The sequence below is a fragment of the Pyrus communis genome, chromosome 7 (assembly GCF_041283825.1).
Source record: "Pyrus communis isolate YQ-2024b chromosome 7, ASM4128382v1, whole genome shotgun sequence".
Classification (NCBI taxonomy): Eukaryota; Viridiplantae; Streptophyta; class Magnoliopsida; order Rosales; family Rosaceae; genus Pyrus; species Pyrus communis.
Window position 1 is genome coordinate 23519138 of NC_142571.1, and position 27894 is coordinate 23547031.

Genomic DNA, 27894 nt, shown 5'->3' on the forward strand with positions numbered 1-27894 from the left:
AGTGTCAAACATATATACAAAGCCAAATTGCAAACCTGTTTCGAAAACTCATCTAAAATTCATAAATCCCATTTTTGCTTATGCAGTGGAAATAAATAAACAATTAATAATTAATGCAGAACGAACTGTAATTCATTAAAAATTTAAAATCGCGATCAAACCAATCATTCGAGTCCAAAACACGATGCTCATGATTTTGCGGTAAGAAAGTAGAAATATATGAAGTAGCAGCTTCATTCATTTTTCATGGTTTTACTTCAACGGAATGAAAAGCATATATAAATTTGATAGTTTTTAGTATAATGGCAGTAAAGATGTCTGAGAAATTGAATTTATCGACCCATCGCCGACTAAATTGTGGTGTGAGATATTAGAGTGAACTAAAATTGTTCGTTGGGAAAATTTGTTTGACTAGTTCGGCAAAATGCATCATGAAAATGACATAAGTTTCCATTTACCTCCTTTCATTTATTTCATGTTTCTTCTTCTTTTGACTCGAGTTTGCTGCTTTTCATGTTTCTTCTCCCTTTTGACTCGAGTTTGCTGGTTGTCAAGAACTTAATGAGTTCGACTTCAAACTCACTCATCGCCATTAATTTCCACCGTCAACCTTACAAAGACTAATGTGTTTTGTCTTTTATGATGTGTTTACGTAAGTGTAAAAAGAATTAAATCATAACTGAAAACTGTAATCATTCCAAATGTGTTTACCAACTTTTGAGAAATAAAAATACATATGGGACGCATCTAAAATAAAAAATAATATACCTGATTTTTCCAAAATCAGATTACCAAATAATATATAATATTTGGATTTTGCGAGAAAACCTCCAGAATCAGGTTTTTCTATCCAAAATATCCTTATTTATTCTCCCTCCCACCCCTGATTCAAGTGAGCACGAGAGAAGAGGAAGACTATGCAGACAAATTACATGCAAAATCCAAATTTGCAAACGAAAAACATTAACTTTGAATTCTTATATGAGAATCAAGAAACCCCACAAACAAAAAATGCAACAGAATTTCATTTACAATCATCCCCATTTCTCAAAATAGTGAACTAGGTGTGTAATCAAACTAGAATTTAAGAGGATTATAAAACAAATTATAGTAGTTCGGGATATTTCAGAAAAAAAATTGGCATGTTTCTCTTTTAATCATGTCTCCTTCTTATACGTAAAATGGGGAGGGGCAAACTCATCAACGTTCTGATATCTCCGCAAAATTAGAAGGTAAATTCAAATCACATTGCGACTGTATTTGTTTATGAAAAAGAAATGTTGGGATCCGACTGTCCTTCAGTTATAGAAAAGATAAAAAATAAAACAAAATTGGTTCCTGATGATAGGAGAGAAGCAGATTCATTTGATTCCGAACATGCATAGAGAAACACATTGGATGGCTCTGATGGTGGCTCGGTGCCTAACTGAACGCTACTGACTATCGACATTGTCAGTCAAACAGCCTCGCTACAGCATTCACCAACAATGCAATGGAAAACAATGTGCAAATCCTCAAAGAAGTTCGGTAGAGACAGTATCTATTGCTCCCTAAGCATGTGCTAGTTAATGATAAGAGTCACATTCACTACCTTTTTATTTCGGTTTCAGTACAAGTCAAGATGCAAACAAAAAATTTATAAGAAATCTAGCATTTTCATTATGATATTAGAATTCCAGCATTCATGTCGCTACAAGAGTCTCCACAGTAGTACAACCCCTACTTTGCCCCATCCCAAAGGATCCTCAATTGCTATATTCACCCACCCTTAATTTGAAATTCCTCAAAGCATATATGGTCCTCAAGTCCTGCTACCGGGATAGAAATATTCGACACTAATTTCCTTCACTTTGAATTGAAAATTAGCCACTTTGTTTCTCGATCCCTCATGCCCATCATAAATCCCCCTGTTCTCAACTGTCAACTGCAACCAAGTACAACAATCACGGTCATAACTCCTGTATCCGTGCAGCAGTGTAGGTATTATCGATAACTATTAGGATGAACCTTTTGTGAAGTAATAGAAGACTACAACCGTAACTAGCAAGTCACAAGCAGCAAGGTAGTAAGCAATACAAACGGAAATAGTTCTCACAATTTTTCAATTGTTAACACCGGTTTGTGAAGATCAGAGAACAAGGATCTCAACAAAAAGGACCATGACACAAGCAACTATCATATATATGAGCATAACATGGTTAACAAAGCTAAGCAAATTATCTGTTTTCAGAACAACCAAAGACCCAAGCAAGCAACCACAAATGAGAAGAGGGGACCAAACAAGAATGATGTGATAGGATATAATTCCTAGAACTCCCTATAAAGAGCGACTTAACATTTGTTCTAGCAAATACCTGCCCGTGCACATCTGAGGCTAAACCAGTGGCCAACGGTTCTGCCGTTATCAGAATGTCTGCTAGATACTCCATTTGTAAAATAAGGGTAGGCTTTGCCGTGCTTGAATAGATATCCTTGTGATTGAGCATGACTAAGGAACATCCCTGAGACAAGAAAAGGGAAATAACATAAATAACGGAACAAAAGGAATGGAAGCATGAAAAGCTAGGAAACTGAGACGGTTGCAACCAATGTCTTACGAATTCTGATATTAAAGTATGGCAGTAATGCAGAAAGTCTAGCACAAGATTTGTAGATCCCTTAGCAGCCACCTCCATGAGGGAAATATCGTCAATCATAACAGTGACACAGATGTTCTCTTGAGCTAAGGCACTTATAATCTTTTGGATTTTCCCATACAAAGACATTAGTCCACAATCACTGTTTTTTCCTTCGTCTGCATCACAATCGAATGAGATGATTTTCTTGTCATGAATTCAATGACACAAGGAAACCTGGTAATTCAGCAATTTCTGATAACCAATACTAACATTCTTACACTTTTCTCTTAACAAAACAAAGATTTATTAGCCGAAAATGGAACAATGGTTAACATCAGTCCTGCAGTAAATCCTACATTGTTTCAAACTACATTGATACAGCAACATAAAGAAGATTTTTATGTACCAGCAGGTCTCTTATATGAGGATCATTAACTAAATTTTAGCTACTCAGGACATGTAGATCGATAAGAACATTTCGGGGATAGCATTGGGTGGAAAATTAATTAGTAATTAAGAGTAACCCGGGGTGAGCCGGCAAACTTAGAAAAACCATTTTATACCTGATTTTCTCACCTGGGCAGTCCATAAGCATGTCAAGAAAAAAGAATCTATCATTGTCCCTCTGTGCAGCCAAATTGCAACCCTGTTTCAAAAAACACATCCGAAATTCACAAACCCCATTTTTATTATGTAATGGAAAATAATTTAACAATTACTAATCAATTTTAACCAAAAAAGAGAGTAAATTAACACATAAATTAGCAGCTAAACATGATACTATGAACTATTAATTAAAAATAAAAACTAAAGTTTAATCTTTTTCAGAGAGAGAGAGAGAGTTACAAGTCTTCGGAGGATGCGATCGTAGTGAGAGAAGGGGTGGGCGAAGGCGACAAAAACGACGGCGTTGGAGGTGGAGTGGGGAGGCTGAGAGAGAGAGCGCTTGAGAATGTGGTGGAGGACGAAAGCGGCGCTGGTGTCGACGCAGTCTTCGAGGAGCACAACGCGGCGACTGAGATTTCCTAGCGCTTCGTCCAATAAGCCTCCTCCTTGATCCATCTTCGTCTTTTCCTTCAAAGCACTGAGCTTTTAGGGTTTAGGGTTTCTGAATTTGTGATTTCAACGGTTTTAGGCCTTCTCAAACAGTGACTAGCCATTTCACCCGCGCTTTTTTTTTAGCAAAAAATAAATAAACCTATAATTTATAAAGTGAATTGTTATTGACATTTAAAAAATCTCATTTTACACTCTAAACTTTTTATATTGAGAAAAAAATACACGTAGAATGAGATTTTTGAAGTGTTAATAACACTTCCCTTTATAAAAGAGAAATAGTAAATAAATATAAAAACAAAAAGTTAATCCGAAAAATAAAAGATTCAAACTCAAACATCTTATTTAGCCAATACAATTGTATTCAATCACATAAACATTCATTTTCAAGTGCAAGTAGCTAAAAATTACGTGTCGCAATTGTTTGTTTAACTTATCTTAATCTTTTTTTGCTTACGGTACCACTCCAATTACAAATTTATAATTTATTCATCTCTTAACATTGATTTAGGGAAAATTACTCAAATTTACGTTATAGGAATCTAAATTCCAATGGAATAATAACTTCATACTCTTAACTCATTAACCAACTAATCTAATTTACATCTACAAATAGCATCGGTCCTTAACATATCAAATTTTATATTATTCAAATCATGAATCATGATGAAAAAAGTGGGTAAATAGTAGGGCTCACCGGCTGCCTAGATAGCCAACACCATCTTATGGTCCAAAAAGCAACGGATAATACCTAATCAATAGAAAATAAACAAGTTAATTAATACTTAAGTAATAATTCAATCATTACCAATTGCGTTATATGATTTACAAAACATGATTCAAATTGATTGTCTCCCTAACATTACCCTTGTACGAAACATAAGACGATAATTTTCACCTTTTCTTACTAATTTTTATAAAATACATATACACAAATTATAATTAAAAGGTAAATTTGATTAAGTATTATTCCTTTCAAATTACGACATGTTTGAACTTAAAAATTGCTCTTCCAAAGCATTGGTCCTGCCGCTAAAGTCATGTTGAAAATGATGTTTTTGAAACTGAAATTATTCTGCATTTTTGTAATTTTGTTTCAATATATTTTTTTATTTAATAGTATATTGCCATTCATATCTAGCTGTCCTTTGTACTTCTTTTTTTTTTTTTTTTCCTCTCAAGTGAAAGCCAATTATTGGGTTTTTTTTATATTTAATCATGAGGTGTTAACTACTAAGTATTAAAATTTAATGGTAATTTTTTTCACTTGTGAGTTCTAAATTTTAAGTTCAAATATAGTAAATTACAAATTCAATACTGACTTATTCCAAGATACGTATAAATGTATTTTTGTATATAAGATTGTGAAGCAATTTTTTTTAAGACAATCGTTTAAATTGTTAATCTAGTTGCAGGCGTAGACATAACTATACACCCAAATCCAAATCTCTCAACATTTCAAATAAATTTAATTATATTTCATCATTTAAAAAAATATATAAATCACTAATTTAGTTTGCCAGTGGATCACATTAGAATTATAATTTTAATCTTCATAGTTGTCAAATGTTATCAAGTTTTGGAGCAAAGTGATCACTTGAGCTAAGTCAAAGTAAAACAATGGAAATACAGAGACTCTGTGGGACACCATACAAATTTCAAAAGACTATAAGGACACCATTGCAAAAAAAGGGTTTTCGTGAATGAAAAGTATATAGTGGGAATGAACAGGGTCTGTCAGAATTTAACCAACTCTGCCTCTCAAGCAATACAAAGGTAAAAAACTCACTAAGAGGTGGAAGAGAAGCCATGAGTTGGTTCCTGTGTTCCGGCGAGTTAAGCAGTAAAGCTGCAAAGAAGAAGAAGATCAAGAAGAACAAGCCAGAAGATCAGATCTCATCAATTTCAGGTAACATTTCTGGAAACATTTTTTAAAGACATTATTTTTCAGAATTTTTTACTGTTTCGATGTTTGAAGATTTGAGCTTTGTGAACCAATTGTGTGCATTTTTTTTACTGCATTGATTTACTGTTGATGAATTCAGGAATCCCATGTTTGTAATTGGTTGAATCTTAATGTATGCGATCCCTTTGGAATGTTGACATTGTTGGGAATAATGTAGGTTTGTTGTCATGTGGTATTTGGCATTCTGGGTTTGATTTACTTTTGTATTTAGCGTTCACTGTTATTGGGTAAGAGTTACTTTCAATTTTTTACTATAAAGTTGTGTTCTTGACTGCACTGGGTTTTCTAATGTTGGTAACCATTTTGTTTAAACATCAAGAAGAACAACAAAGCCTTATCCTGCTAGTGGGGTCAGCTGTATGAATCCTAGAACGCCAATGCGCTCGGTTTTGTGCCAAACCATTTTGTTTAATCAAATCATTTTTTTTTAGAGTTAGAGAAATGGCTTAAATGTTTATGTTTTGATCAGGAAGAAAAACTGTAGAGAGAGAGAGAGAGAGAGAGTATGAATTTATGATAAGTTCACTCAGTTACTCGTTTGTCTCTTTCAAAACTCTCAATGAGGGTACTAGGTAATAGGAACTTTTTGGATTATTATGTAATTGTAGTTTCGTTTGAATTTATTATTAGTTTGAATTTAATAACACAGTGAACTGTTTATGTATTGTTGTTTACATATCCTTCCCATTTGTTCTTTTACTTAGAAAAACTGAAGGAAAATTCAGGACTGTCTGTAAAGGAGGCTTCTAAGGACGGAGGCTCTGGTCACATTGCAGCACATACATTTACATTTCGAGAATTGGCAGTGGCAACAAAGAACTTTCGAGCAGATTGTATTTTAGGTGAAGGAGGTTTTGGTCAAGTTTATAAGGGGCGCTTGGAGAGCACGAATCAGGTTCTTTCCAAAGCTTTGACCATCAACTCCATGAAAAATTGAACTACCTGTTTTTCCTTTTCTTTATGCCTTTCGTTTCCCATTCTCAACCTCACCTAAACTGTATTTCTTTCTGGCATTGTAAATTTTAAGTCTTAGAAATTAAAACTTATTCCATCTATGAACTTCCATATTTATGCTTTGATAAAGTAGAATGTTGCAAAAGATGACTGAATCTATATTGTTTGGTGAAAGAATATCATTTGATGTAAAACTGGAAAATTTTACGTGTGGCGCTAAGCCTAAATCTGGGGTGATCTCCAATTTAATGAGGTTCAATTCACTTCTATCATTGCAGGGGTGTACTTGTATCTACTGTCATTGGGATTTTTTCTGTCTGTCTTGTATCTTTGACTTCACATACTTGGCTTGTGGTAAGAGCTGAACCTCGTTTCTTTTGGTGTAGGTAGTGGCCATAAAGCAACTTGATTCCAATGGGCTTCAAGGGAACAGGGAATTCCTCGTCGAAGTATTAATGTTGAGCCTACTTCACCATCCCAATCTTGTGAACTTAGTAGGCTATTGTGCTGATGGGGATCAGAGGCTTTTGGTATACGAGTACATGCCATTGGGATCTTTGGAAGACCATCTGCACGGTATATACAACAGTAGCTGCATTAGATACTCTTTCTGTACTTATTGATAAATGGATGATGACATGATATAACTGGATGTTGCAATAGAAACAATACAATGCTATAGAAATCAGTACAATTTGACATTTTTAGGTCTATTTAAGAAATAGAAATCTTGCAAGCTCACAAGTTATTACCATGTTGTGGCATGTTCAATGTGTCAGAGGGCATATTGTGCGGTGCTTAAGCACCCATTTTCTTTTTCTGTCTACCTTTTATTCGGTATCTTTTAACATTGTTAATTTTATCTATCGCCATATGCCAGATCTACCGCCAGATGGAAAACATCTTGACTGGAACACGAGAATGAAAATAGCTGCTGGTGCTGCAAAAGGCTTGGAGCATTTGCACGTGAAAGCAAACCCTCCTGTTATTTATCGTGATCTTAAATGCTCAAACATTTTACTTGGGGAAGGGTACCATCCTAAGCTATCGGATTTTGGCTTGGCAAAGTTGGGTCCTGTGGGAGATAATACTCATGTTTCCACTAGGGTGATGGGAACCTATGGATATTGTGCCCCTGAATATGCAATGACTGGTCAGCTCACATTGAAATCAGATGTATACAGCTTTGGGGTTGTTCTTCTGGAAATCATTACCGGAAGAAAGGCAATTGACAATTCCAGGGCTGCTGGGGAACACAATTTGGTCACATGGGTAAGAGAGTTGTGTCTTCTTCTTTGCTTTGGTACATTTTATTCTCTGCTTATATAGAAATGTATGAGGGTTGCTCGAAACACTCAAATGAGTTTGGTATGAGGTAATACTTGCAAGTAACAGTTGCACTATTTTACGAGAGAAATCAACAATAGGAAGGACAATCTAGTTCTTGCTAAATGTCAGTCTCAACTCTTGTGAACTTTCTGCTCATAAACTCTTTGTCGCAGGCCCGCCCCTTGTTTAGAGATCGGAGGAAATTTTGGCAGATTGCTGATCCAATGCTCCAAGGTCAGTATCCGGTGAGGGGAATGTATCAAGCTCTTGCCGTTGCTGCAATGTGTGTCCAGGAACACCCTAATATGCGACCTGTCATAGCAGATGTGGTCACAGCCCTTAATTACCTTGCTTCCCAAAAGTATGATCCTGAAGCACGGCAATCACACAGCTCTCACACCGCATCGTCCACTCCTAGGTCTAGGAGGGAAGTTTTAAGTTCACAAGGGAAGACTTTATGATACAGTTTCATCTTCGGAAGCTTGTGATGAGAGCGAGATTGTTGTCACGACTATAGGCATCGCGTTGCTTTCGGTTTTTTTTTTTCCTTTCCATAAGGGGTTTTAGTTTTGATTCAAAGTCAGTTGTTTGGAGCTCAGTAATTTGTTGGCTGTAAATGTAATGGTGCCTGATTATCGGAATTTTGCTCACTCCGGTAGCAGGTGCAGTGGTCGCTCCCGCTTTTCCTGTTTTTCATTGCTTCCTCCTCCGCCCCTTTCTTTCAGTCGACTTATACAAGATTCTTTGATGTACGCATTGAGATTTTTGAGCCTATATATAAACTGGCCTCCCTATAGAATCATAGAAATATATCCAAATTATTTGATAGAATTTTTACAGATTTTGTGCGTGCATAGCCTCATCCTATGCAAGTGCATGTATCATTCACGGGTAGTGATTTTCACTTCCGTTGTCTCCTTCTGTACTCCTCGCTTTGTTCCTATTCCTCGATTTTTATTTATTTATCAAACCCAAGGGCTAAACAAAGAAAGTGCACAGGCGAAAAAGAAAAAAGAGAGTGCGGAAATCACTTTCCCTTCATTCATCTAAAAGCTTTGAGCCTTGAGTGGAAGTGTTTCTACTGGCTATCACAGAAACCACTCGACAAACTCAAAAGCAAAGAGAAAAATGACCCGACTTGGTGTGGTGTTAGTGTACCCAAAGAACGTTGGGTCGGAAGAGAAAATTGTTGGGTTTAAATAACATTTTAAAATCGAAAATTCATATAGATACAATACAAGGACCCCGTTGACACAAAAATCATACACTAAACGATATATCCATATTTTTTACATTTTCTTCCTCCTCCCTTACATTATTATTACCACTAATTAATGAACAATCAAACAATGAATCGATAAAATTGGTTGTCTATCAAAAAATTACAGACGAAAAAGGAAACCAAAACTATAGCTCCCTGGACCGACGGACACAGAATAGCATACTACCAAGGCTTTGCACATTTGAGTATTACTATCGGGCAGCGAAATCTATAGGGATATATCAGTACGGACTCTGCTCTGAGCCCTATTCTTTATCTTCCGCTTTAACGCCATTCGTCTCTTTTACTTCTGCTTCTGCGGTGGGGCTCTGTCCTTCACCGGTCGATTTGCCATCATTTGGCTCCTCACTGTTAGCAGGTTTTCCCTGGTGCATTCAATAGGTGATATTAACCGCATATGGTATGGAAACATACCAATGATCTTAGTCCAAACTCCAAAGACCTATCAATCGTATTCTCCCACTTTTTGTCACACAAAAGTTAGATTTCAAGGGTACAAGTAGAACTAACCTTGTTCCGGTCGCGCCAACCAAGGCCAAATGGTCGACCTAGCAAACTAATCCTTCTAGCAGGAATTTCTTGTGTCGGCTCTTGATTGCTTTGTACTGGTGAAGATACAGATCTGCACAACAACCTTTTACTTCAATTTCCAACTACCGAAATTTATAAAAACTTTCTTATTATCTCCGCCACAAATAAAGGAAGGACTAAATCAAGGTGGACATAACGAAACCAATAATAATAAAAGGTGATCGAGTAACTTTCAACAATGAATAAATAAGACTGCACAGACTGTTACCGTGGAGATTGTGTTTTAATTTGACCAGATTGGTATTGCAAAGTAGCCTCCAACATAGATTCTGCCATAACAGCTCTCTTCTCCATTTCCGCAAGCGCAGCAGCAGCCTCTTCATACTTCTCCTGCAAGAATGTGTTTACAACATATAAAATAAGAACAAAAAATATTGACCAGAAAATTTTTCACTCTGCTGTCGGAGAAAAGTTTGGTAAAACTACATGCGTTAAATTAGCAAACTAAAATCATACATGTGGTTCTAACATAATAGTTTTTCATTATTACATTAGAGAACAAGTCGTATATAGTTTATCTATGCAACCTGAAGCACTTGAGCAGCATATCTCTGTGCTTCTGCATCTTGCTCAGAAAATCTGCGGGCATCTTCTGTTAGTCTCTGCTCTTGTTCTACTCGCATTAAGACCTGTAAGATAGCAAGTGATCTTTCAATTTTGCTCACAAACCCAGAACCAGTATGGAAAAAACAGAACTCCGAAGGACAAAGGATGACAAGAAAAAACCTGGAGCATGACACTCTCCTGTTCCTGCTTATCAGAAAGGGCTCGGCGAAGTTCAGCAACCTCTTGCTCTAATTGCTCAACCTGACATAGCAAGAGAGACTGTGTGAAGTATATTTACTGGTAACTTTTCAAGTACAAGGACAAATAAACGGGAATTCCACACTAGAAACAAAAATGTGTAGTTGATGCTAGAGTAAGCGAAAGACCTGATTTGAGATCATATTAGCTACTCAATTTCATCCTCATAATTAAAATGATTTGTTTCCCTAATATTAGATATAGCAAGAAATAAACAAGTTCTGCAGTAACATATCCAAAATTATTCACCAAGGAAAGTGGGTTCGAGCATGTTCTATTTACATCCACACAGAAACTGCAAGAGTACATCTACACGCATGAGATCAAAATTCAAAACTACCAGAAAAGATATAAACAAATATGAAGGAAAGAAAGCATGCATGATAAAGAAGATACTACAAACTAACAATAACAGAATGAAAATCAAAAAGCTAAATAGAAAAACATCCACTTTCAAGAAATGATGATCCACAGTGAATAAGCCAGATTCACAAAAGAAATAGTAACTACAAAACCATCTCTTTCATTGAACAAAGCTGGCATGTATACAAGTTTCCTGGATGTACCTTGGCACTCAATTGCCGACGATTATCTTGCTTGACCATCTCCATCAATGCTGTCTCCAACTCCTCAGCTCTGAAAAAAGTTAGGAAAGACAGAATATCAACATCACTTCACAATAATAATAAACGGTAGGAAAGACAGAACATCAACTCCTGTTGTTCATAATGCAGGACAACACAGCTCAACTCACAACTCTTCCCAGATGGTCTCTAGAAGGCTTACAATGAATGGTCATAGTAGTGTTTGCGGAAACCATCATACCCTGGTTGGCCTTGAACACTACAATGAATGATAGTATAGTGTTTGACCCCCAAATCCTAGTTGGCCTTGAACTGTAAACATTAATACCTACTATGAAATAATTATTAAGCTGAATTATTATCGAAATTTACTTGGCTTAAAATGAGCTATTTTTTAAAGTATGTAACCAATGCATCGAGGACATCTTATATTGGCATCCAACATATCAAAAAGAAATATTCTGTTTAGTGAATATAGGTTTTACAAGGAAAAAACAAACAATAACCACTAACAAGATAAAGAGAATATGAACCTGAGTTCAGCAGATCTTTTCTCCTCCAGCAGCTTGCATAATTCAACCTTCAACCATACGACCTGCACAAAGATTTCAAAGTTTGATTATGAGGAAAATATTTCAATAAATAGCCAAAAAAAACTATAAGAACAAAGACGAAATACATGAGTAACACAACAATTATGCAGGAATGTGTTCTTTTCTTTTGTATTTAATGCAGATCAAGTGACAACCCATACACAGGTCTAAACAATGGACATAAGATGTAGATATCAGCAGCACAAAGGTCAAACAAATAAGCTGAAAAAATGGCAGAACAAAATGCACTACACTACTATGCCAAACAAAAGAAGATTGTAAAGAGGGTGTGGTGGGGTTTAAAAAAAATAGCAACCTGCTCTTGAGGATCTGGAACAGAATCTACTTCCCCATTTCCAGTCAGGCTAATTAGAATTTCATCTGCATTAGAGAACCCAGACTCTGAACGAGATAAATCACCATTTGTCTGTGTATTTCGCTCTGCTTTCTTTGTCTCTATTATCAATGATTTAGGATCTTGCTTAAAATTATATAGCTTCGATGCTAGACCCTGAGAATCTTTCCAAGCCCGAAGTCCCTTCGATCTTTCTTCAATAGCGACAATTACAGCTGGCCGATGTTTATTTCTCAACTCTTGTAATCTAGTTTCATTTACATTTTGGTAACCCATGCAAGCTGTCAATACCAGTTGACTGCTATCAAATGTAGAGCCAGCAAGTGATTGCAGAAGAGTAACTGCATCTCCAGCATCCTTGGTAGTAACTAGCGCAGGGCCTACACGTAACTGAGCCAAATTAAGTTTCATAAACCAGAGAAGCCTACAGGCCACATAATACTACATTCATGTTTATAAAATTAAAAAATAAAATAAAAATAAAAGGAAAAATAAATTTGATTTACCCAGTACCATATAACTCCATCAAAGCAAGTGCTGTCCTGAATAGCATCACGCGGTTCCCTTCAAAAAGAAGAACGTCCCAGACTCGAAGAACTGAATTAGAAAACAATCATATTAGAGGTAGGCTATAAGAAGTACCTATAACAGAAATGTTACTTTTAATTACAAAGACACATATAAAACCTGACCACTTTCCCATGGAAGCATGTTCATGAAAATGGTAAGGAACCATGGTCCGGTAACCCATGCCACCTGCACTCCCAGGTAATCTAGATGGTTGACTGCAACGTGATTAAAGGTGACATTAAGTGATCACCTAACAAATATATCAAACAAAGAGAAGATATAATGTGTACATAATAATATACAAACCCAATTTAGGAAATCTCTCATGCACCAACTCCTCAAAAACAAGCTGATCCACCTGATAAAATACAGACCCTCAGAACATGTTTAAATGCCAACCATCTGCAGTTATAAATTAACAACATAGTTTTCTCAGTTTCGTTAATTTACCTGAGATTCTATCATTTCCTCTGAGTAATAGCCATCAAAATAATCATCTAAGAGTCCCATCAAAGCCCTGAAAGTTTTTCCAATTTTGTAATTACACAAAGCCAAACAAGTGTATCACTTCAAATGGCAACAAAAACTTCTAAATTTCAAGGACAATTGTTATTCCTTTCAAAACTGATCTCTGTTTTCTTCATGCTAGGCCTCCAAAATTAAGTCAAGTAGTGACAAATAAAGGTGATTATCCTTATGTGGAAGTTAACAAGCAGTGAATCAAGTTTCAGATCTTACCAAAAGGCATTTTCTTCAGGCATGAGAAGTAGTAATAAGCCGGCAAAAAAATTCATGGCCTGCATGTAAATTAAGTCCAACAAGCATTAAAGTCGGTTAGACGTGAAACAAAGAAAATAATTGATAATATTGGCTAAATTTAAAAAGATCGAATAAACACAAATTTGAAATTGTTTATAGAGGAGCAGCACAAGAAGCTAATTTGACGCATTACAATCACTCAAAATTATTGAAGGGGTTCAGTTACAGCTCCATCTAAGTCACATCCAAAACCCTCGGCAATATGCAGACTTAATGTGACTAATAATCTAGACATTTAGAAGTCAATATATGGCTAAAGTTCTATGTGGATCACAAATTAATACTATAGCCTTTAAGGCCTACAACGGCCAGATCATGTATTCATCAAAACTACTCCCTTTGCAATAAACTTGTAAACTTATAAAAAAAACATAACCTATTCGTAAGATGTTATTCATAGATACATAAATCAAACTCACGAGCAGTACATTCTCGGTATAATTGTATAAATAATCACAAAAAGTGTCAGTTCTTGGGAAAAAAAATTACTATTTTCATCCTCAAATCTCACAGCCAATTACAGTAATGGTATCTTTACAACTTAGCAGTTACCTGAGCATAGAACATGTTCCGGAACCAATTACCTGACAGTACCCAACAGTGGGATTGTGTCGTGCATATGCGGTAAGCAAACGCCTCAAAGCATTTCTACCATCTACATCAAGAGCAGGGTGACCAGGAAATGTTCGAGGTAGATCCTGCAAACAAGATCATTGCCAATAAGTTAACAACTTCATTTGATTATTCTTTTTAAATAAAGGTGTAGTCATACTGAAGACAGAAGCTTTTTAAATAAAGTAGCGGACAACCTTCTCAATCTGCCCTTTCCATTTTTCAGGTACAGATACAGGATCTCTTGCTGACAATTTGCTATTACTGTCTAATTCCGAGCTATGTTTTTCCACATCACTACCAGCATTAGTTTCAGAAGCTAGCAGATCCTGGTAATAGTTATCCACACGCCGTGCCTTCACACCCACAAAGGCTTGCCAAAGCTGAAAGTTGAAGTAAGCAATCATCAAGTTTACTCATTATAATGAAATTTGTGAAATAAAAAAGAGATAAAAGAAATAGATATGCACCTCTCCCCTGAGAGCCATTGGCACTCCACCACGAACAAGAACCTCCAATTCTTCTTTCCAAGGAAATAAAGATTCAGAATCAACCGTGTCAGAAGCAACACCGGTTGCAGACGCACTCTGACTGTCACTCGAAGGGACATCTTGAACTGGGTCTGACCTTTCCACGTCATAAAACACATCCTCAGAGTCCTCCTCAGATGCTCCTTTTGGGGATCTAGCCTCTTCAATAGAAGTAAGTGGCTTCCCAGTTCCTGTGTCCTGCTCATGCTTTGATATACTCTTCTTCTTCTTTACACGAATACTCATCAAACTCTCAATGGCATGAAGGGAAGGTCTAATCTCATTCCATATTTGAATCCCATGAGCTTTTTTGTCGTTATCTGCCAGTTCCTCCTTGTCATTATCGTTTTTGGTTGGAGAATCAGAACCCGTCTTCTGGGCACTTAAATCATCGTCATCACCACCCTTCTCCAATTTGGAGCCTAGTTCTTTCTCTGAGGCTTCTACAAGCGAGGTCTGGTTATCCTGTCCCTTTGATAATCCATCAACGGGCAATTCAGTAGACTCTGCTTGTAGTTCCAGGAAAGACTTCCACCTTTCTGATCTTTCCTCCTCTTCTTCCTGAAACGCAAGTATATTACATAGAGTACAACATCATTTGGACAAATAATTTTTCATGATGTTCTAGAACACGCTAGAATCTACATCTACACTGATTTTTTTTTCGTGATTTTTGTTAAATACGTATTTGCGGGCAATGCCTAACATATGCTTTTTACTTTATTCGCTAAACATTTAAGAGTTCAAGAAACTAAGAGAACAAAATCGTAAAATATGATTTTCGTTCTCTTTTCCATGACCATCAATCTTTATTGAAACCAAACCGAAACATGTTAAGATAGAAGAAAACGAAAGAAGAACAAAACCTTGTAGATACTGGCATATTCTCGGTATCGTTGTACATGCTGAGGTCTCACAGCAAATCCATAAGCATCCCTGTCCAAACACCAATGCCCGTTCATTCGAAATCTCTACCGATATAGAAATCTTCTTTTACAAACAACAAAATTATCTAACCTCAAACATTACAACAGCTCCAATAACAAGATCATAATAATCACTTCACAATCATATGGCAATGCAAACAGCCCAATTATGAATACCATTCCAATCCAAATCATAAAACACCAGAAAATCCGAGCACGAATGTGCTACGCCTCGAGTCTCGATCCCGGACTCAGGCTCGACAATTCTAGTTCCCGGAGCACTCGGCATTGCCTCAGCTCAGTCGCAATAAATTATACTACAAATCACACCACATTTCACACTAAACAATCGAAAATCAACCCCCTCAATGCACATTCACGGTCATATAATCATACAAATCCAACCAAATCACACACTAATCAACATCCAACGGTTAGGATCTTAAATCACAATCAACTCATTTCTGCGAATTCAGCGCGAAGGAAGCAAATGATGAAGATTACAAAAAACCCAGGGGGACGCGTGGCGGGAAAGGAGGGGGTAGCACGGAAGAAGAAGCGTTACCTCTTGTGCTCGTAGGCGACGAACGGGTTGAGCGAGACTTTGGTGGCGGATTTCATTTGGATCGGGTCCGACGGCGCGGAGAGATCGGGTTTCGGCTCCGCGGCTGGCCCTGGATTTTCTGCAACTGAATTTTCAACTCAGCGTCTGTGCGTGCGTGGGAGAGAGAGAGAAAGAGAGAGAGAGGTGGGGAGGAGAGAGAGAGAGAGAGAGAGAGAGAGAGAGAGAGAGAGAGAGAGGGGCACATGCACTGAGGGGCGAGATTGCCGTCACATTTATTATATGTGCGCCATGTCTCTAACACGCGCTTCGAGATGAGGGAGACGATCTTATTTTCTGCGGAAGCAAGAGTAAAATAGAAAATTCAAATTTTATTTTACTAAATGGTTGGTTTTTTTGTTGGATTTTTTATTGAAATGGTTTGACTTTTCATTGAGAAATAAAAATTTGATAAATCTTTTTTTTTTTGTGTGTTGGCACCATTGCATTTTTATAATAGTGAATTAAATAGTTAGTTATTTGTCTAAAAAAATTAAATAGTTAGTTATGACAAAAAGAAAAATTGGTGAAGATTAAACGCACACCACGATGCATAAATATAATTGTTTTTCGTCACAAATGTCGTCAACATCATTGCATTAGTATAGTAATCCATGTGTTAAATTGTGTGGACAACATGATTGATAATGTCATGAATATGTGGTATAGTAAAAGTTTTTCACCATTTGAGAGAATACATATGTAAATACACATGTTAGAACATGAGTGGATCAATAAAGTTATTTGACATGTCGATCATATAAAAAAAAATAACTCAAAAAATAAAGAATATTTATTGAAACCTTGACGTAAATGTGGGAGCATCATGGTTAAAGACTTCAATAGAAAGAGGAATAAATTTATTAAGGATTTGGGATGATTGGATTCACTTCTTTAATGTACATCAATGTTTAAAAACAGTTTTGAAAATGGTGTTGAATTGTTTACCTAATTTTCTTGTTTTTCTTAAAAATTTAATCCTAGAAATTAAGTATGATGTTATGCTAGGAAACAGTAAAGAAATTTGATTGTTTAGAGCATCTCTAATGGATTGTGCAAAATGCCTTAACTGAGCATTTTACATTTTTTGTTGGCCGAAAAACTCTTCAGTTCGAGAGATGTAAAACACTCATCTTGGCCTAAAAACGTAAATAAAAATGCAATTTTACATTTTTTGGATGCAAACCCAGCCAATTAAAGAGAAAAAGATAAATGAGATTACAAATTTGCATCTCTCTCATTACAGTAAAACTAAATTAAAATTTACAAATCTTGAAAACGTAAAATGTAAATGAGTAATCCAAATGTGACTTTTACATCTCAATTTTGCATATTTCCATTAGAGATAGCCCTTACCTTATTATTCCATGTGTTTCCCTTGTTTCAAAAGTTCATGTTTTAGAAAATGGAAAATTATTTTGTTACCTTATTGGTTCTTCAAATTAGTTGACTTGTAGCTTTAGACTCATTCCATTTAATTGTGTTTTTTTTTTTCACTGAAAAACTGAGTTAGTTCAGCTAAGTTTTTAATAATAATTTTTCAATTTGCAATATAACCGTACTAGTTTTAAAAATAACATCATCCACCCCACTCCACCACTTCACCTTCAATTTCCACCACGCCACCTCCATCACCTCCATCACCATCGTAGCCACAACCATCATCACATATAATTCGGAGTGGTGGAAACTTAAATAATTTATTCTCAAACAAAAACTAGTAATCTCTTATTTCCTTTTCGTTTGGGTCAGATGAAAAAAAAAAAAGTAAAAAAAAAAAAAAAAAAAATTATTGGTGCGCACAATATGAGTAAACCACCAAGGCGCCAAACATGGAGGCCCAATATCATCATTCGCACTTCGTATCCATATGCAATGTGAGTAGCGTATGCATCTCAACTAAAGTTTTACCTTTGTTCCTCGAAAACAAAATTTACCCTTTTTTGCCTTTACAAAAAAGGGATCTGAGGGATCTGAGGGCTTAATTTATTTACCTCACTCACAATTTAGCAAAGTGGGTGTAATTGTTTGATTTTTGTAATTAATTTGATTTAAATTTTTAACTCAGTTAACTGGCGAGGCTGTGTGCTTCTCCTGTCGGCAGGTGAGCCTTCTGTCTAACGGACCTTTTTCTCGTAAATGCCAAACTTCCCTTATTATTTTGATTTGATCAACAGAGTTTGTGTCGGTGCAAGACAACAAATTGAGTTCCCTTTATGCATGGACCTCTGAAATTTGAAACATTTTGTTCTTATGTAGATATTTGTTGTAGTAATATTTTTGCAACTACTCCAATGATCTTGAAGTAACCAGTTTTCATCACTTCTGGGAGGAATTCGGATCCTCTTTGTGAGGATTGCAGAGATCTATAAATTATGTTCGTTTATCGTGAATCGTGTCCTTTCATCGTACATTGTAAGGTCATAAATTATTTTAAATATTTTTATTTAAAATAAATACAAACAATACCTGACAAAAACTGACCGCACAATTCACGGATCCACAATATCTTCACCAAAAGGATCCGGAGAGGATCCTGTTGGTTTTTGGAGTACTAACAACTATATAGTATTAACACGTATTTGACCATTAAATTTGATTAAAAAGTTTTCCGTCAATCAACTAAGCAGGAATAAGTATGACAGTCAAATATAAATTGGTGCTAAGCGCATGTAGGAGTAGTTCTAAATTTTGTTTGAATAATTTTGTTTGTGAAGATCGGCTTGAGCCTTGACATGTCCGACTGATAGTTGCTTGATTTTGTTTGAGTTCCGTTTTCAACCAAAAACCAGCTGAAAATCTGTTTATTTATTTTCTAATAAAGCTTAAAGTCCAGGCGAAATTAAATATTTATTCTGCTTTCAAATGAAGCTAACTTAATCAAATTCTGTTATGATGGAGGTGTCCATACATCGACCCTTAACCGAAACATGAACTGTGTTTAAGGCTTAAGATTAGCAACTGTGTCAAACTGTATTGGGAGAAATATATTGGCATCATGTCATACTCTTACTACATTTTGCATACCGTGTATATATCACCTCTCTTTAATTATAGAATATTAACTACTGTGACGATCCTCTGTTGTCCATGCTATGAATGACGGTTGCTGGTCACAATCTCGTCTTACTAATAAGTAATAACACTATATTTATTAGAGATAGGATACAAATGTAGTATATAAAGTGTAATAAGTATAGAGGCTTCACTTTCCTCCTATTTTCCCATGAAAAAAAAATAAGGCAACACTGTCCCCCAAACCAAATATAGCCTTTGAAATTTTTATCCTCACTGAATAGAATCAGATTTTCTCGTTTTTGATTAAAATGATAGTGGAAGAATATTATATTTTTAAGATAATTAAATTGCGGGAGTATTATCTATACACCTCTTTTTATCTTTCATGCCCTTATTAATTTTTATCCTCTAATCGACTGTAAAAATTAAAAGATGTGTGTAACAAAATAAAAAAGAATATACCGGTAGCACCTCCCTAAAGTTAAAGCTCGTTTGGATGTGCTTTTGAAAGGACTGAAAGAGTTTTTGGTAAAAATGTTTTTAAAATCAATCATTAGTAAAGATGCAAGTAAATCCTTAAAAAGCAGTTAAAGTGTTTTTGAAACCCAAAAATATTTTTTCTAAAATCGCTTTCAGTCATTTTAAAAGCACATCCAATCAAGCTATTAATCATTTAAATTTTCTCTTGTTAGAGGATCAACAACTATTGGGCTTTAAAAATCAAGATGAGTGGGATTTGGGGGGCCCAATGAGCTAAGATGGAACCGAACATCTGTGTTTTTAATATTTTTAGATATATACCTTCATTTTTAAAAATGGAAGTGTTATTGACACTACAAAAATTTCATTCTACACTCCTCACAAGCGTATTTTTGTTTCCAAATATAGAAAGTTTGGAGTGTAGAATGAGATTTTTGGAGTGCCAATAACAATTTCCTTTAAGAAAAATAGCTAAAAACATTAAAACAATATCAACTTTTATTAAGGAATATTTTTTATTACAAATCTAAACCAAGAGTATGGGGATGTTTTGAACCGGAATGCAATAGTTTGAAGAGGAATGCGTTAATCACCGTGACTATCCACTATTTGTAATTAAGGAATAATTATATCTATAAAACAATGGAGTGAAGCACAAAGTCTATGTCATATGAACTTATACACTTTTTCAATTTGTCATATGAACTAAAACTTCAAGCAAATTGTCATACCAACTTTTCGAAGTCATTAATTTGTCATCTCACCCTAGCTACGTAAAGTTTTGCATACAAAATAAGTCATGACTTACGTTCAAGGTTATTCCGGACATTTCAACATTTTACTCCCCATAAATAATTATAGGGTTTCTCAAAAGATACAAAAAAATGGTTGATCTAGTATAACGTATACAAGGATTTTTCGTTCGAAAGAGAGGAACGACACCCACTCGATTCGATGTGTTTCGAAGTGACGATGACTAAAAAATATAATCATTGGGGACCCTCCAATGTATGGTAAAGTTGGATGATATTCTTTATATTTAAATGTCCAAAATAATCCTAAACGCAAATCATGTGACTTATTTTGAATGAAAAATAACAGAGTTAGGGTGAGATGACTAATTAACAATTTAAGAAAGTTAATATGACAAATCGCTTAAAACTTTAGTTCATACGACAAATTGAAAATGTGTATAAGTTTATATGATCTTTCAGGAAAAAAAAATCCCTCAGACATGATCCATGTGGAATATATGTATATAAATTATAATAGCATGATCATTTTAATATTAAAATAATAATTATATTAAATACATGTAAGTACCGTAGACAAATTCAAAATTGAAAGTGCAAAGGAAATGAGCGAAAAACTTTTTTTTACCCCAAAAAAAAATAAAATTCCAACATGGCTCTCTCTTTTTTATTTTTTTATTATTTTATTAGAAAACAATAAAGGACTAACAAGTGGAATGGAATCATGGGAAAATTCGTTGTGGAAATGTCCATCCAAAACCAAAGCAACCGAACTTCCGTCCTCCCAAACGGAATAAAATCATCAGCAGAAGCAGAAGAAGAAATAGAGCTGCTAAAATAAGCAAACGCAGAGCTCACCGGCTTTTAGTTGCGTTGGTTTTTATAACCGTTTCCCCTGAGAAAGAGAGAGTCCTGCTGAAACTTAAAAAGCACTTTTTGTAGAAGTCGGTTTGGTACTTTGGTTGGCAGCCATGTCACCCCTGGTGCTCAAAATGACCACAGCAGCCTCCTGTATATACCCCAAAAAGCCCTACCAAATTCTCTTCAATTCCATCTTCTCCTCCACCTCCACCCCGTCCTCCTCCTGTCCCTCTCCACCCCCAATTGGTAAAAACTTCATCGAGGCATTAACGCACACGCGTAAATACTCCGGGTGCAGGATAACCCCCTGTGCACCCCTCCCGCCCCCAATTCTCCCTCTTCCCCCAAACCTAGCCCCCAGATTCCCTAAATGCTTCTCCGCCTCCTCCTCCTCCCGCAGCCGCAGCAACGCTAGTGGCGGTTCCTTCGAAGATCGCGGAGAGTCCTCTGGTAGGTCCGGCTCCGAGTCCGGCCCAGGTGGTGTTGGTGGTCTTATGGCCGACATGGGTTCGGAGAATCATAAGGGCACCGATTGGTACGACAGCCAATTGTACCCGAACCAAGACGAATTGCTTTCTCCTCTGACACATCAACAAAAACAACAGCAGCAGCAATCCCAATCCTCCTCCAAATTCCTCACCTTGCCCACCATTCTAACTCTCGGCCGCGTCGCCGCCGTGCCGGTTCTCATTAGCAGTATGACTTTCGATTGATCTTTCGTTTTCGTTGCAAATTGTATTGATTGCAATTGTGTAACTAGCTAAATTTTAGGTTGCCTGGGTAATTTTTTTTTTTTTTTTGGGCGTTGGTGTCTCTCTTGGGAGTTCCAATGCAATTGGAGCACTCATGTTTTGGCAATGATGTTGATTTGGATGTTGTATTTTGCCAATTTTTTTTAATTATCCATGTGGGTTTTGTTTGCTTTTTGACATTGATGTCACTGTTGGAGCTCCAATACAATTGGAGTGGTCATATTTTGGCAATTGAGATGTTTAAACATCTGGTTTTGTATGCATTTTCGGTTTCTGCAGATTTTGTTTTTGGAAGCATGATGCCTTTGCATTTGATTCGGCTAACATTGGTTTTTTCCCTTCCATTGGCCTAGCTTTCTATGTCGATAGTTGGTGGGGAACAACTACCACAACAAGTATTTTCATTGCTGCAGCAATTACTGATTGGCTCGATGGGTATATTGCTCGGAAGGTTAACTTATTTTCTTTATCTTTTCAATTGATTTTGGGAATTTTATTGCTTGAGGTTGTTCATCCGTGTTAAGTTTATTGACTTTATAAGAGTTTATTTGTGTTTCAGATGAAATTAGGATCTGCTTTTGGTGCATTTTTGGATCCGGTGGCTGATAAGGTATTGTCTTCCATACTAAAGTTAAAATTAAACACTTCTATTGTCACTTTCAGCTTATCAAAATAAAAAGGAGTGCTTTGGTTATTATAATTCTTCTCTAAAACTGTTCTAGAGTTCTAAATTGATTGTCATTCCTGCTGAATGCAGCTCATGGTTGCAGCGACACTGGTTTTATTGTGTTCTAGGCCTTTGGACGTTGCCATGTTTGGGCAAGTTCCATGGCTGTTTGTCGTTCCTTCAATTGCCATAATTGGTAGAGAGGTATGATATTGTTCCATCTGTCTTCTCTATTTCCTTAGTTATTAATTAAACGATTTAGGGCTTGCTTTCTTGTATGTCTTGTATTGGTGGGCCAATAAAATATTTCACTAGTGTATTAGTAATTGTCAAAATTAAATTTGATTGTATTTTCACTAGGAAGTTATAGTTAGTAGAAAAATGAAGTGTGATTGTATTTAACGTGAAAATGTTTGGGCATGATCTTGCATGTAGAAAGCACAAGGTCTCTTCCTAAAGATGTTGGGGTTCATATATCACGTATATAGACAGCAGCTGAATTACAATTTGCAAATACATTGGCATGTTTTTTTTCATCCATGTTAGGTTGAGTGTGCCCCTTTTATTCGTTTTTTGTGCATGGATGTGCATATTCTGCGTTGTGAGTTCCCAACTTCTACTGCTTTGGGCTCAATGAACAAATCCTTTTAACCTATATTTGCTCAAATGAGTACTTGTCTTATCAACTACTCTCTCTTCCCCCACCCAACGTTTTTGTTATGCAATTATTTTATCCTGTACTTTTATGGATGCCTAGTGTTGATACCACTGTCTCACTAATCACTTTTGCGTCATATTTTTAGATAACCATGTCAGCAGTCAGAGAATGGGCTGCTTCTCAGAACACTAAACTTTTAGAGGTTTGTTTTCCTTCCCCATGATACCTCCAAACAACTGCCTTCTCAATTCAGAACCGATAGAAGATATCGGCTGTAACTTGATCGTAAAATAAGTTTTCATTCAAATGATAAATATTCTCAGGCTGTAGCTGTAAGTAACTTGGGAAAGTGGAAAACAGCCACACAGATGATAGCGCTGACTATCCTCTTGGCAACCCGAGACAACAGGTGCATCGTCTTTTTTTATTGGATTTTTCAGCTATTCTTCTTCAGCCAATACAGTTGAAAGAGTTTATTAATTTAGTTTCTGACCCCAATTTGTTCAACTTGTGCAGTCTTGGAAGACCAGATGTTATCGTAGCTTCTGGTGTTTTTTTGCTTTATGTTTCAGCGGGGCTTGCTGTGTGGTCTTTGATCGTGTATATGAGCAAGATATGGAAAGTACTGCTGAGGTAGTGTGCGTGCAACTGCTCTGTGTTCACTCATATACATACTTCTCGATCAAGTGACCCTTTCAAATGCAAAGAGGTAATTGTCAGTGCTCTGTACATGAACCCAGAAATGATCAATCTCACACGGAGCATGATGCTGATAATCGATGGAGGGGATAACACATTATTGCTAAAATCCTGCAGTATTGAGTAAAATTTGCTTTAATATTTTGGGTGGGTAGTCTAATTTTGGCTAGTTACTGCCCTCGGCAACTTTATATTCTCACCGATGTCATGTCAGGTTGATCTAATTTTGTTGGGATAATACCTGGATAGAGATGTTGAAACAAAATTTCCTCATTACATATCGTATTTAAGGCGGTTTTTCAATATTTTTACCTGTTCACTGATTCGGGAATATTCTGGTTCTTTGAAGCGAGGTTAGGATGGATGATGTAGCGTTAATAAGTTGCTTCTGCGGTTTGGTGTTGGAGAAGGTTTATATGTTTGTTGATTTTAGAAAGTGTAAACAAAAGTATCCAGGTTTAAATAAAGCAGCTTTCTTAAAGTGTTTATAAAGTGTTTATGTTCTTAATTGCTATTGTTCGAAGTGTTTTGTTAAAAAATGTAAGTGCTTCATGTAAAGCCACTTTAAAGTGCTTCTTGAAAAACCATCTAATAGGCGCTTCTTTAGAAAACACTTCTATGACTGACTTGAAGCACTTTTAGCCCTTCCAGAAGCAAATTCCAAACAAGCCTAAGATAGTTTTGAGACATGCCCCCAGCAATTGAAGTGCAAAGGTTATTTTTGTTGTAAAAGACTAGGAAAGTACCAATTCAGCTGACTTATTATACAAGAAATGAAGTTTCGCTTCAACAATTACAACCACAGTTTCTGGGAGAATTATGATTTGGTTCTCGAGGATCTCTGAAGTCTGAACCATCAGTGCATGGAAATGCATACGAGCAAAATTCGGAACATCTGCAGTGCCAATGCATTAGGGGCGTCTCTACGTAAGGGGAATGGAGTGAGAGGAATGAGTATTGCACTTATTTTAAGCGCTTCAAGCGTTTACCAACATTGGGGAATGAAATTATAGGTGCGACCCACCTAAAATAAGGAATCAGATTCCTGATTTTCCCGAAATCAGATTAGTGGTATTTCGATTCCGGGAGAAAGCCTTCATCCGAAATCAGTTTTTTTCTACCCAAAATACCTGTATCTTCTTCTCTCTTCCATACGGTGCCGTTCAAAACATCCAGCGCCTTCAGGTTTCACATCAATACCCAGTGCAGCAGCAGACACAATAGAGAAAGAATTAGGGAGTTTTAACGAAAAGTCTGCTATATTGTTTACTTTAATGAAAAACCATATTTTTACACTAAAAATTCAATCATGATATTATTCACTTTACCCTTTATTTTGTCCTTATCATTAAAACTCAAAGTTTTCAAGTCATTTTCATTAGTTTTCCTAAAGAATTAATTAGTTATTTAGAACAAGAAGAAGAAAGGAGAATTAGTAAACCAATTTCTCCTCAATTCAATCCCTCGTTAATTCAATTCCCCTCTCAATCTGAATACGGATTAGTAAACGAGGCATAAGAGATTAGCATTTGGCAACGACGATAATTGACTTGCTAACACACTGCAAGAAGATTATTACCGAAAAGCGTCTCCTATAAAGTTCGAAAAGCTCTTTGGGGGGGTTTGTTTGTAAGCTACATTTTTTGTTCATCTCCTACAAAAAAGTGATGAATTCACATGAGTAACCTTTTCTATCAAATTCCGAATCCAATCGTTTTGTACGTCAATCCATGCTGCCAGTTTAGGTCTCCCTGCAGCGATGTCATACTTGTTCAAGTCCATCAAGGAAAGCTGAAACCTTTCGAGGAAGGGAGCGTAAGCTATATCCACCTGAAAATTAAGAACAATCTTCAAAATGATGGTGAAAGCTTCATAAGAAATTTGCACGGAAGCATGGCGAAAGCTTCATATGAACTACTAGTTGACAGAGCGGATATGGCAGCCATACTACCAGACTAAACTTGCCAAGAAAGAAAGGTCCGTCTTCAAATTTGGAAAGAGCAGTTTTGATATAGTCAAATGTCCAATCTGCTTACGCGCGCTTAACCGCAACTTAAATAACATCGAAAGAAGCAAGTGATCGTCTCACCATCTGACTCGATTTCATCTTGTTTAACCGACGAAAACACAGATCTATTGAAGGAGTCCGTGTAGGACAGCAACTCGTCTCCAAACTCTTTCTTCCGAGGATCCTAAATCTGCAGAGTGTAAGCATTTGTATAACATACAGAAGCCAACATTCATTAACCAAGTATTCTCGAAATCTCACATCAGGGAGCAGTGAAGGCCCTTCAAAGTGACTGTCAATGTATCCGATCAAATCAAGACTCTCTCCTTTTACTTCGTTATTGTGTTCGAGTGGTGGCACCTGCGTTCAAATTTCATGTCAGACACACCTCGTACAGAAAATAAAACGGTTAATTAAGCATACGGATCACAAAGAAACTTTGTGCAGAAATGGCCTTAAAATATTTGAGATTTCACCATAAAACCAATTGGTAATATGAGGAGTATTTATAAGCCCATATAAGATCCCTTCTCAACACGCTCCCTCACGTATGGTGAATTTTCAAGCGTAATACGTGGACAACACAACGGGGTGATGTGGAGCACGTATGACCATTGAACTTTACACGCGGGACAAGTGAGACAACTACCAGAGAATTTGTAAGCCTAACACGTGGACAAGAGATGATGTGGAGCACGTATGGCCGTTGGGCTTCACACGTGGGATAAGTGGGACAACCTGCCTTGATACCATGAAAAAAGTTGAGGTTCCATCATAAAACCAATTGGCAATACGAGGAGTACTTATAAGCCCATGCAAGATCCCTCCTCAACACGCTCCCTCACGTGTGGCGAATATTTAAGCATAACACGTGGACAACACAACGGGATGATGTGGAGCACGTATGACCGTTGGGCTTCACATGTGGGATAAGTGGGATAACCTGCCCTGATACCGTGAAAAAAGTTGAGGTTCCATCGTAAAACCAACTGGTAATATGGGGAGTAGTCCAACTTACTTAAAAGCCCATGCAAGATCCTTCATACCATCAACGCATGACTCATTCTCAACAAATATTGTCATGGTCTTCTCTCCTTCATCTAATTAACCGGTGAGGCTTTTCTGAACTCCATCACAGGACGGTATTTTAGATGCCTTACGATACGAGAGAGCATTTCGTTGTAATGCACACAAAAGAAATGAAATCAGCCTTGTAGCATATGCTCTAGTCACAGAAGTTCACCTCGTAAGCAGGGTAGACTTTCTCCTTGTACCAAGCAGGCCTGTCCTGCAGATTAATAGGAACCAATTGCATCTTTTCCCCCGATCCCTGTTCATAACAATCATCGACGATTAAAGGACTTGGTCTTGCTGGTGAGAACATGCATAGCCCAAGTTACCATCAGCGTCAATGTAGTAAATATCGTCAGTCAAACAAGCAAACATGAAGAGGTTCCCACAAAATCGATATCCATCCAATATTGGTAACTCAGGAAAAAGAGTACGGCAGGAAAACCGATATGGTTTCCATTTTGTTTATACTGGCTTGGTATTACCAACGGGTGGAGATGCTCTTATACAATAACTTTTGGATTATCCATTGGTTAGAACAAAAGTTAATAACGTTGAGCAATATGCTGCTTTAAATTTATCCTTGGTGTTCCGAGAACTTGCCTACCCCTAAGCATTTCATTTTTGAAGTAGGAAAAGGCATGAAGTATTGCTTGGTACAGAGTCGAGGTGCAAGTTGAATTGGAAATTTCGATTGACACAACGCTTCCAAGTTTATATTTCAAGGCAAACATACAA

The 27894-nt window shown here is 36.6% G+C and overlaps 5 protein-coding genes across 7 annotated transcripts; 2 read left to right on the forward strand and 3 right to left on the reverse strand.

The window, feature by feature from the left end:
- Positions 1 to 1635: 1635 nt before the first annotated feature.
- Positions 1636 to 3773, reverse strand: LOC137735573 (elongator complex protein 6). Of its 2 annotated transcripts, none has more exons than XM_068475002.2 (5): positions 3465 to 3771; positions 3195 to 3264; positions 2598 to 2794; positions 2355 to 2501; positions 1636 to 1924 (listed from the first exon to the last, which is right to left on the reverse strand). In XM_068475002.2, the coding sequence occupies exons 1-5, from the start codon at positions 3678 to 3680 to the stop codon at positions 1802 to 1804; spliced, it is 753 nt and encodes a 250-aa protein (XP_068331103.1). In that variant the 5' UTR covers positions 3681 to 3771; the 3' UTR covers positions 1636 to 1801. The 2 variants fall into 2 exon arrangements, with proteins under 2 accessions (XP_068331103.1, XP_088552736.1); XM_088696610.1 differs by having other exon boundaries at positions 1822 to 1958; positions 3465 to 3773.
- Positions 3774 to 5405: 1632 nt separating this feature from the next.
- LOC137735022 (putative serine/threonine-protein kinase PBL7) lies at positions 5406 to 8754 on the forward strand. Its single transcript, XM_068474379.2, has 5 exons — positions 5406 to 5583; positions 6345 to 6535; positions 6981 to 7170; positions 7475 to 7866; positions 8097 to 8754. Exons 1-5 carry the CDS (start codon positions 5484 to 5486, stop codon positions 8382 to 8384), a joined length of 1161 nt encoding a protein of 386 aa, XP_068330480.1. The 5' UTR covers positions 5406 to 5483; the 3' UTR covers positions 8385 to 8754.
- Positions 8755 to 9171: 417 nt separating this feature from the next.
- On the reverse strand, positions 9172 to 16380 carry LOC137735117 (uncharacterized). 2 transcript variants are annotated; one of them, XR_015964058.1, is made up of 18 exons: positions 16155 to 16380; positions 15530 to 15599; positions 14604 to 15224; positions 14331 to 14516; positions 14106 to 14219; positions 13441 to 13499; positions 13153 to 13219; positions 13009 to 13060; positions 12825 to 12917; positions 12646 to 12729; positions 12094 to 12512; positions 11718 to 11779; positions 11167 to 11496; positions 10523 to 10603; positions 10324 to 10425; positions 10005 to 10126; positions 9716 to 9827; positions 9172 to 9570 (listed from the first exon to the last, which is right to left on the reverse strand). XR_015964058.1 is itself a non-coding variant. In XM_068474493.2 (18 exons), the coding sequence occupies exons 1-18, from the start codon at positions 16208 to 16210 to the stop codon at positions 9451 to 9453; spliced, it is 2490 nt and encodes an 829-aa protein (XP_068330594.1). In that variant the 5' UTR covers positions 16211 to 16380; the 3' UTR covers positions 9172 to 9450. The 2 variants fall into 2 exon arrangements, 1 of the variants encoding a protein (XP_068330594.1); XM_068474493.2 differs by having other exon boundaries at positions 11167 to 11236.
- Positions 16381 to 21146: 4766 nt separating this feature from the next.
- Positions 21147 to 24380, forward strand: LOC137734716 (CDP-diacylglycerol--glycerol-3-phosphate 3-phosphatidyltransferase 2). Its single transcript, XM_068473983.2, has 7 exons — positions 21147 to 21997; positions 22407 to 22504; positions 22613 to 22663; positions 22811 to 22924; positions 23524 to 23580; positions 23702 to 23787; positions 23895 to 24380. The coding sequence occupies exons 1-7, from the start codon at positions 21412 to 21414 to the stop codon at positions 24013 to 24015; spliced, it is 1113 nt and encodes a 370-aa protein (XP_068330084.1). The 5' UTR covers positions 21147 to 21411; the 3' UTR covers positions 24016 to 24380.
- Positions 24381 to 25533: 1153 nt separating this feature from the next.
- Positions 25534 to 27469, reverse strand: LOC137734414 (glutathione S-transferase L2, chloroplastic-like). The gene is made up of 7 exons (XM_088697431.1): positions 27329 to 27469; positions 26347 to 26445; positions 26167 to 26269; positions 26029 to 26105; positions 25800 to 25907; positions 25657 to 25731; positions 25534 to 25566 (listed from the first exon to the last, which is right to left on the reverse strand). Exons 1-7 carry the CDS (start codon positions 27467 to 27469, stop codon positions 25534 to 25536), a joined length of 636 nt encoding a protein of 211 aa, XP_088553557.1.
- Between the last annotated feature and the right edge of the window lie 425 nt (positions 27470 to 27894).